We start from the raw sequence: 10,404 nt of genomic DNA, 5'->3' as shown, positions 1-10,404 counted from the left end.
GTACGGTATTTGACAGGGAGCCAGTGGAGATGCTGAGGAACAGGAGTGATGTGATCTATGGAAGGAGTTCTGGTAATGATACGGGCAGCTGAATTCTGGACCAGCTGAAGCTTATGAAGACACTTGAGGGGGGAGACCAAAGATGATAGACTTGCAGTAGTCAATACGGGATGTAACCAGGGTGTGAGTGAGTATGGCGGTGCTGTTAGGTGTAAGTGACGGGTGAAGATGATTAACGTTGGGTAGGTGGAAGTGTGCAGACCGAGTCACACTGTTGATGTGAGCTTCAGAAGACAATGTGCTGTCCAGGATGACACCCAGACTCTCAACCTGAGGCGATGGAGGAACTACAGAATTGTCACGTCAGAGAAAAACGATCAGGTTTAGCCAAAGTAGAGTTAGTGCCAACTAAGAGGACCTTGGTTTTATCACTACTTAAGTTTGAGGGAGTGGTCTGAAAACCAGGATTTAATTTCTAGTAAGCAGCCACATAACTTTATGTCCGCGGTCATAGCAAAGGTATGTCTTGGTGAAGCTTTAACGTTTCTTGTAACCGAATAATCCCAATTGTGATCCAAGTGTTTGCAGCCTCTGGGACGTTTCCATGTCGGCCTGTAATTAGCCAGTATGCGTTGCGCGCGCGCGCACTGGTTGGCCTGTGAGCATGCGCACCTGTCACGGTCTGTGACCTGGGCTCCCCCCATCTCCTGATTGGTGCTTTGGTTCACCTGCGCCCAGTCTCCTCGACTGGCCTATGGTGTAGTGCACCTGTGCTGGGGACTATCTGACTGTGTTTCGCAGACATTCAGCTTCGCCCCGCTCCTCTTAACCCCGGCAAAAACCAGTGTGTCGCCATGGTTACGCATCAGCGCCGACTTTAAATGACGTTGATCCGGGCGGATAGGTTGGGCTCTGGTGATTGGTTAGAAGGGAATCGAGTCTCCTCCCTCGGGGAACTGTTATGGAGGCAACGTCAGACTCGAGATGGAGATGGAGGGTAACGACTTGACGATTCTGTCTGAAATCAGGCAACTACAATAGCACATCAAAAGAAAAACCAAACAAAATGTTGTTGTTTAATTTCAAGTAAACAATTAGGCTATTATATTGCGAGGTGTGGAGGAGAGATGCTGGGTATACTGGGGGGGAGGATGCTGAATATGGAGCTGCCAGGGAAGAGGAGACGAGGAAGGCCAAAGAGGAGGTTTATGGATGTGGTGAGGGAGGACATGCAGGTGGCTGTGGTGTGACAGAGGAAGGTGCAGAGGACAGGAAGAGATGGAAACCGATGATCCGCTGTGGCGCCCCCTAACGGGAGCAGCCGAAAGTAGCAGTAGTAGTTGTATGTTTTTCATTGTGAAAACAAAACACAGTGGCAGTAATGCTCCCCATACTAAACGGTTCTCGTGACATTAAGGGTACATCACTCCAAACTTCTGACACGTCTCTCAAACGTTAAAAGTCGGGCACGAGCAGCACCTCCGGGGGTCATCAGTTGGCAGCGAGAATCTACATCTGTCAGGACAGACGCTCCATCATGCCCAGCAGGCCGGTTACACCACCTTTTGTTGGCTGATGTGTGTGCTGCCATTAGTTAAAGTCCTGGGTCACCGTTGGTTAAAAAGATGTGTGAAGTTGGCCTAAGAAGAATGGTGCGTCCTTTTTTTACGAGAAGGGATCCGCTCGAACAGCGTGGCGTCCGCCACGAAAAAAAGCTCGTCAAGGTAAACATCTTCTGCCAAACTCCGCAGCGCCACCTATCGACCAACCTGTGGGGCACCCGCGCAGAGGTGCTGGTGATGCTGACAAAAACACCAGCTAATAACACTTTTATTTTTAAATCGTGGTTTGGCTAAAATAAAAGGTAATTTCATTTTGAATCCAGTAACATTTCATTCACAAGGTAGGAGCTGCGATCACTTTTTGGCAAGTGGAAAACTTGTGACTGGTTGTACTGGCCCTTTAAAGGCACCCCACCTGGTAAAAGGGACTGGGTGAGCTATCCTCTTTAAAGTGTACCCCTCACGAAGGAAATCGAGTCATTCGGAGGCAGAAACAGCCTTTCGGGGGGAAAGGTAGCTGCAGCAATCCCTTTTTGGCAAGTGGAAAACTGCCTTTTATGGGCTGTATTACTATTGCCATTTTAAATATATTTGAACTGCTAAAAGGGGCTGGAATTGTTACTCTTACATAACATTTGATTTGTATAATCTAGGGCACAGTCGTTAGGATAATTGCAAAAGAGATCATTTCTTTATTTTGCATATAACCCATCCGTAAATCATGTTAATTGCAGTTTAGTTTCCAAATATAAACAAGGATATTAGACACACCAGACACGTGTAAACACCGGAAACAGCAGTATATATTATATAATCACGTAGGAATGTCACGCCTGATTAAACCGCGAACACATTGTGACCGGTTATTTTCTTGCCCGGTGCGGGATTCGATACGAGGTGTACTGCACCACAAGGCGACGTCACTAACCGCTCGGCTAAAGGGTCAGACCCGTTAGCTAGGGGCTAACGTGTCTTATTAGTAGTTTACAAGATCGTTGGTCACACCTGGGATTATTCGGTTACAAGAAACGTGAAAGTTTCAGAAAGACATACCTGCGCTATGACCACGGACATGAAGTTGTGTGTATTTGCATCTTGTGGCCGCTTGATCCAGATGGCGCAGCTGCGGTCACAGCTGGCTGCGCGCGCTCCCGCGGACGGCAGTCAGCGTTCGGCGCGACACCGGTCTCTAGACCGGAAACGATGGACCGGAGCGCGGTTTTCTGGCTGGCGCCGCCCACGGTACAGGGCGGGGGTTTTTAAAAACGCAGCCGGACCCCTTCATCGTCCAAAAGAAGGATCGCTGGCCTGATACGGAACTTTGTAACTTCTTAGTTCTCAGTCTTTACTGATCTTGCCCCCCCCCCCCATGTTGTCGATTCATACTTCCCTGCTCGTCTTTAAGCCACCTGGCAGAGGCGGCTGGCCAGTACGGGGCGCCGCCCCCTTCTAATATCAAGAGGTGAAAATCAAACATAATTTGGTTGTATAATGCAAATAATTATGAAACAAAAGTGTTTCCAGTCTGTGAGCGCCTGTCACCAGCCATTAAATATTGGTTCAAGTGGTGTTTGGTTGGTTTCTGTCTGAATACGTGTACTTCCTGGCGCCGGCCAAGCGATACCTCATGTAAGCCCTCAAACTCTTGGCGAGCAGGTGACCCGAGGCTGCTGTCTGATTGGTTGTTTCACATTTTCCAGGGGGCGCAGTTCTGTGCGCCCCAGACACGCCCACTTTTATTGGCAGCGAATTGGTAGTTTTAATGTTTCTTGATCTAATGTGATTGGACAATTCTCCTGGCTGTCAATCATGTTCACGCCCACCACCACGCCTCATCTCGACTGTCAATCATCCACCGTCTACGAACCCTGATAAAATCTATAGGCTACATTGTCCTTCTTAAGAACTCTGTGGACATTAAAGCAGCTGTCAGGTGTGCTGCGCCAAGGTAAATTGCGCCCCCCCTACATTTTTTTAGCAGCAGCCGCCACTGCAGTTGGAACTCTGTCCCGAGACACATTATGTGCAGTGTACTACTGGTACTCACTGACAAATAACAGATCACATTATTGTTGCATACACAACAATGAAGAGCACACACACACACACGCACACACACACACACACACACACACACATATACACACACAACTTTTTTTTCCTCTACCACCATCAATTTATTCAATCTTTTAGCTTCAGTATTTCTGGAAAGAAGTGGAATAAAGTGAAATAATTACAAAATGAAAACAAAAATAGATCAGACAATAGATCATATTCACAGGTTTGATTAGGTTTAAAAAATAAAAGTATTAACAGAGAAATCAGACGAGAAGACGAAACTGATTGAACTCTCGCCCATCCTTTTCGAGCTGCGAGCAGGAACAGCAGAGCCCAGGCCGTCAGGAGCCCCGGGAGGCTGGAGCTCAGGGCAGGACGCCTGTCTCCCCGCCTCGGCCACGCGCTCCGTGTTGCTGCAGCACCAGGCTGGACTAACCCATATCACCAACCATCAACTGTTGATCATAGTCACCCTGTGAGGTCAAATCATCTATTTTAGTGCTTGTGCAAAATAAAAATTTAGAAATACGCTACTTTAAAAAAAAAAAGTTTTAAAATAATAAAACCAGAGGTGGAGTAACGGGGGATGACGCTACCCGTTGTGTTAAAATACAAAATAAAAGCTACCTTAAAAGAAAAAAAAAAGATAAAAGAATGAAAATGGAGACAGAGGAAGTGAAACGTCAAGCACTTACGAGTACTTAACTACCAAAAACGGACAGTTTAAAGTGATGCTGCTGACTGGTAGGAGAGGGGACCAGTTGGCTGCCACCACCCACTCCCACCACCACCACCACCACCACCACCGACGCTGCTGCTGGGTCCACACTGATTGTTGCTGCAATGACACCCTATTTACAGTGAGATGCTGCACATCCGATCACAGGATGCAATAGACGGCAATAAAAGAGTCATCTTCAAAACAAAAAAAAAAACAAAAAAACAAAAACACAAAAGTAAAGCAGCTGTCCCTTCACGCAAACTCTATATCACATTAAAACTTAGCACTGCCGTGAACTGAGTGTACAGTATAGATTCTTTATATATATATATATGTATATATATATATATATGTATAATATATAAGGTCATTTCTTGTATACAAGCACATCCACTCATTTCATTGTAGCTAGCCTGTGCCTTTGGCAAGATTACTTACAACTCTTCTGTTAGATTTCAAAGCTATTTAAAATATACTTAATGCATAAAAATAAAGATTTTGGCATTCTCTCACTTTATTCTTCTGATTGTGAAGTTATAAATGAGAAACTGTTGTCAGGAAGCTCAGTTCTCTCAGTGCTGCGGTCCTTCTGCCCTGGAGGAGGGAGGAGTCAGATCTCTTGCTAACAGGCGATGCTGGGAGCTGGGGGGGGGGGCAGGGGGGTGACTAGTTGAGCAGGGCACAGGCGTTGTAACACTTGAATCAGATTTCTTGGTTTTCTTTCGAGGGATGGCGGGGCGGAAAACGGGGCTGCGTAAGGCTCAGCCGTGCCTGCTGCTCCGCAGGGTGACGAGGGCCACGCCGCATGACAGGAAATGCTCATGAAATGCCCGGTGTGAAACGGCAACTGGTTTTTCCACTGCGGTCCAGAGCTCTGACCCGCCATGTCGGGTCGCTCATTGCCCTCAAACATCTTTGCAGGTCCTCTCCACCCCTGGGGCCCAGCTTGGTCACCGACACAAGGAGGAGGGGAAGGGACATGGGAACGTTGCCCCTCTCCTATCCAGCCTATTTCCAGCCCGCTTAAAAACAATGAAAAGGTCTCTGTAGTTTCCAGTCTTTTCTCTTCTATAAATTACTCCCAAATACGGTCTGTCTTTCAGAGCTGGATCTCAAAGGTCTTGTGCAGCTCGCTGGAGAAGGGATTCGTGGGGGAGGGGGAGGTGCGCTGGCGGGAGCGGCTCTCCAGGGCTGCCCACTGGGCCTCGAAGGCATCCGCCTGCTGCTGGGAGGGCAGCTGGGGTGCAGGGGAGGTGGGAGCAGGCTGGGAGGGGATGGCCCAACTGTCCGACCCGTTGAAGGCTATGCTGCCATTAGACGGCTGGAGTGGGGCAGGGTGGGCGGCGGCCGGCTGGGGGGGTTTGCTGAAAGGGCTGGCGGTGCCGGTGGCGTGCGCATCGTACTGGGGTATTGCGGCGGGTGGGGCAGAGAATGGCTGGGGCTGAGCGGCTGAGCCAAACACATTGGCCACCATCTGCGAAGGGGTGATGCCCACCACAGGCACACTGGGCTGTGAGAAAGGTAGCCCGTTGGACATGGGGAAGGAGGCGGGGGCCTGGGTGTGGTAGGTGGGCTGGCGGGGGGGCAGAATGGGCACTGCGGAGGGCAGTGACGGCATGAAGGCCAGCGGGGGTACGGATGCCACAGGCATAGGCATGGGGGCGGTGAACTGCGGGCCCGGGGGTGTGGCCACGGCTGCCATGATGGGGCTGGGTTGATGGGCTCGGACAGATTTGGACACCTCCTCCAACCAGCGATCAGCCTCCGACGGTGTGCGTTTGTGGGAGGGCATGGCTGGGGAGGACGTAGGCGGGACTACTATCACCGGTGTTGGGGATGACCAGTCACTTCCTGTATGAAGAAAGCGAGTGAGACAAGTATGAGGACTATACAGCCAGTACAAAAAAAAACTATGGATAGTGGACAACACATAGTGCTTGTTCTAATAGTACGGTTTTAGTACATCTGTGACTTTAACAGTGGCATGAAAACCAGAGCCCCCCTCTCAGGCGGCTTACCTGGCTGAGCTGAGGCAGGAACTGCAGCTGGGTTTTTAGCCCAGGGATTAGTGTCTCGAGCGGGCAGCGGAGGGGGCAGAACTGGGGGGTTAGGGGTAGCAGCAGTGACAGAGAAGGCAGGAGCGGTGCCGTTCACTACAGCAGATTAGAGAGGTGAATTAGCACGGGGAACGCAGGCGAGATTAACAACAGTGGCCTGGCTGAACGTTAGAACATGCAGGACAGTCACATGCAGTCTAGCAATGGTTCTGACAAACTGTCGCACACATGCTAAACTATGACCTGAGAGAGGAGTACGCAGATACACCATGATTCACATTTTAAGCTATTTATACAGGCGGTCAGGAGCTGTTTCAGCATTGTTACCACAGACTTGTTAACCCAACATGAACCTGAATGCAGCCCATGTTCCCAGGACCTGCAATTCTTACGGTCCTAAGGCCCGAATTCATGACCAGAGGTGACTGGGCCTTTGCGGTTCAGAATGGCCTTTCCTAGCGAAGGCTAGCCAATTCTCTGTCCTCTCTTCAAATTTTATTTTCAAAATTTTCAAATTTTTCATAGCTTGACCCTTTTGTAAGCTTGTGATGTTTTATGTCCATGTTCTTTCTTTCTTTAATCCTTTAACTTTTAGTGTTTCATGCAGTTATTATTTTGGTTCAATCAATGTACTGTACTTGCGTTTTGTAAAGCCCTTTTGAAAAGAGCTACTATACTGATGATGTTTACAACAACAACGATAATAATAATAATAATAATAATAATTGGTGGTAGTAGTAGTATTACCTGGTGCTACAGGAGACTGTGGGGAAGAGGCTGGTTTGGCCATGGGGGCTGAGGAGAAGGGGTCCTCTGGGGCCCCACTGAAGGCTGTGGTGATCTGGGTGCACAGCGAGCTGATGCTGTCTCCCTCTCCTTCTACCTCTGGGACTGGAGGAGGGACACCAGAGCACACTTCTATGAGACAAACACCAGCGAATAAACAAGAAGCTTCAGCAGAATTTTTCTGAGGTGATGGTAGTGCAACGTGCAATGCAGTCTAATTAAAGGAGGGATGAACTGCACATTGTCTGCTGCAGGAATTATATATACCCTAGCTGTTTTTGGGAAACGTGGGCATCCCCCCCACAGTAAGAGATGGAGAAATCGTCACAGAGAAGGATGTCTGGGCTGCTCTTGGCCCTAAAGCCACTGCGACTGTGGGCCTATTGCCGTTATTGGAAAAAAAAAAAAGAAGATGGATAGACGGATGGGCAACATGCTCACTCAAAGATAGGTCCTTATCTTGAAGGACTGAAAAAAATTGGGGATGGAGCTCAAAAAACTATTTGAAGTTCAATAACACTCAAGAGAATTCAACTACTGAATCCAATTTTTTTTTCCCACCAAGATTATTATCTCAAGAGTCAGATGTTTCCAGATATTGCCCTCCCCTTTAGTTGTGCAGTCACATTTGGTTTTTCAAATGAGCTACTGAATAACAAGATAAGTCAATAGAGCATTCTGCTTTGCAGTCATCACTAAAACTGGTGGAGAAACACAAGGGCTGAGCGTACAGACTGTCCAGGGTCCTGTGGGCTTCACCTGTGTTTTTGATGGGGAAGTCCGACTTGCGCTGCATGGTGGAGGGTAGCTCGTTCATGCGCAGAGAAAGCTGGCGTTTAAATGGGGAGGTCTTCTGACTGAGGGCCGGGAAGCCTCTGAAGGAGCCCTGTCTAGCGAGTGCCTCGGCAGGGGCGTGTCTGCGGGGTATGGCCTGGGGCCCCAAGGTGGACGACGAGAGCGGTGGGGAGGACGACGGGGATGGGGACCCTCCTGCCTGGGGTGCCGTCGAATTGGTTGCACATGCGGCCAAGCTCACAGGAACCGCTACCTTCACATCAGTCTCTGCTACCGAGGAAAGAGTTGACATGATACAACAGCTGTTAGTGATCAACTGAACTGATGTAGCTGAGAGCCGTGTGTGATTTAATCTGACGTGACGAGAGCACATTGGTTGACCTGTATTATTCTGCTTCTAACAGCTGATTTCATAAACAGATCATTTCAGTGGGCGTCATCAAGTGTCCCTGTCAATGACGGACAGGTTTCAAAATATCCTCTAAACATCCAGACAGCCTGACTCAGGCAACACACAGAGGGAAACATCACCAGTGAAGTGAGCAAGCTAACTGATGCTAACGCACATCGCAGCGGTCCCCAACTAACAGGCTGCGGACCAGTACTAGGCCACAGACCACCAATTGCCAGGCCTTACAAACGCGGACCATTTATTGTCGACTGTGCAACCCCAAGAGCAAAAAAAAAACAAAAAACATTGAATTTGTCACCGTCCATATCTATTTTTCCTTTCTCCCCCACTGTTTTATCCTTGATCCCACCCACAATTATAGGGACCGGATAAACCTATATTACTTGTTCTATGATATTACAAATTTAGGTATGTTTCCAGCACAAAGTTAAGTTAGATAACTTTCCCGAATGAAACTTGTCTATGCTATTAGTGGGCCTGCACAAGCAGCATTTATTCCAATTTCATTTTATTAGTAGCCTGGCTACTATCCAAATCAAGAAACAAGTGTAAGAATCCCAATTTGAACTAGAAACCCTGATCTCAGTGCTATGATACCCTCTCAAGTCCCAGGTGTCGATCCCCGCTGAGATCCGTTTCCCCCGAGCAAGAGTTCGACACAACACAGGGACGCTTGATTAACCTAAACCTACCCCTAACCATAACCTACCTTTAACCTAACCCTAAATTTAACCTAACGCTTAACTTAACCTAATTGTAACTGGTGCTAGTCTGTTTCCATGGAAACACTTTCACCTGGCTAGCGGAAACAGATCTCGACAGGGAAACATAGTTCAATACAACATTGGAGCTCGCTCCATCGAATGAATGCCTGTCTGTGGTTCACTCTTGTTTTACCTCTGTTTCTATCACTCTCCCTCTTCGCCTTCTTTGCCTCCTCTGTCAACAGGGTTCTTTTTCTCTTACCGGTTTCCACTGTCACTTCGGTTGTTCTACCGTCCGCCATTTCTGCTACTGAGGATGGCTACCGATAGCTACCGGGGAAAACAAAAGCGCCATCCTCTTCCAATTTTGGTTGCGTAATGGTTGACACACTTCCTTTGTGCCTTAAATCGAGCCTTCATTTCCCCACGAGATCGTACCCAGTGCAGACAGAATTGCATAGTGAAAGCGAGGCTTATAGCGCACCAATCTAAACACCGATGGTATCATTATTCTATAGACATCACACTATGCAATCAACATTTACTTCATAATGATAAGTTAAAGCAAAAAAGTTGTCTACTGCTGCTTTAAAAGGGAGTGTGCTATCATGAATAACATTACAGAAGAGACCAGCTTTGCACAGCAACTGAGGGACAAACGCCATTTCAAACCATTTTGCTCTTCAACACTTTAAATCCATTTCCGGAAAAATACAGTTTCCCAAAGTTAATTGTCTGATATATCAAAAATGCTCACGATATACACTCAAAAATGTAACTATTCTAGTTTTTCCAACTGGCCAACATTTAACAAAAGATTGGCCTGATTAAGTTCTTGGTTGGTCCTTGAGCGAATAAACACTGATCGAGGTTGACAACAACATTAACCAGAACCAGGACTGGAAGCATAAATAGGCTAGTGTGCGGAGAAAAATAATGTTTTTCTGAGTCAGATGTCCAGGGGCAGGATTTAAAGTCAGAAAAAACACCCCACCAACCGTTCTTGGCGTCCTGTAGTTGCCTCATGACCTCCTCCCGCTCGGCCGCCTCTGTCGCTGTGGTGACGCGGAATGAACCCTCGCGAGTGAAGGTGGTTCTGTTGGCATCAAAGGTGGCTGTGACCCCGCACTCTTTCTCCCGCTTCTGCTTGCGCTCAAGGCAGGCAGCAAATGCGCAGCCGACTGCGTGGCTGAGACGCTCCCCCTGAAGGAAAAAAAGAGGAAAGATGTCATTAAACTCGAAACTTTTAAGGTCCACTAGGACCCAGTGTCTCGCCTCTAGGTATAATCAGCAGGAGTGTGGCATCAGT

General features: G+C 48.0%; 1 protein-coding gene across 4 annotated transcripts in view; it reads right to left on the bottom strand.

Moving 5' to 3' along the window:
* Positions 1-3,725: 3,725 nt before the first annotated feature.
* Positions 3,726-10,404, bottom strand: part of numb (NUMB endocytic adaptor protein) — a 95,113-nt gene continuing 88,434 nt past the window's right edge. For 2 of the 4 annotated variants that reach the window (XM_056296438.1, XM_056296441.1), the window contains 4 exons: positions 10,094-10,298; positions 7,944-8,249; positions 7,146-7,289; positions 3,726-6,192 (listed from right to left, as the gene is read on the bottom strand). In XM_056296438.1, coding sequence (XP_056152413.1) covers positions 5,441-6,192; positions 7,146-7,289; positions 7,944-8,249; positions 10,094-10,298 — 1,407 coding nt within the window. In that variant the 3' untranslated portion in view covers positions 3,726-5,440. Of the gene's footprint in view, positions 6,193-7,145; positions 7,317-7,943; positions 8,250-10,093; positions 10,299-10,404 lie in introns of all 4 variants that reach the window. The other 2 variants (XM_056296439.1, XM_056296440.1) reach the window with 2 other exon arrangements.

This window comes from Lampris incognitus, chromosome 16 (genome assembly GCF_029633865.1).
Source record: "Lampris incognitus isolate fLamInc1 chromosome 16, fLamInc1.hap2, whole genome shotgun sequence".
In the NCBI taxonomy this organism is placed as follows: Eukaryota; Metazoa; Chordata; class Actinopteri; order Lampriformes; family Lampridae; genus Lampris; species Lampris incognitus.
The sequence above is the reverse complement of the archived record's forward strand: the minus strand, read 5'-3'. Positions and strand labels throughout refer to the sequence as shown.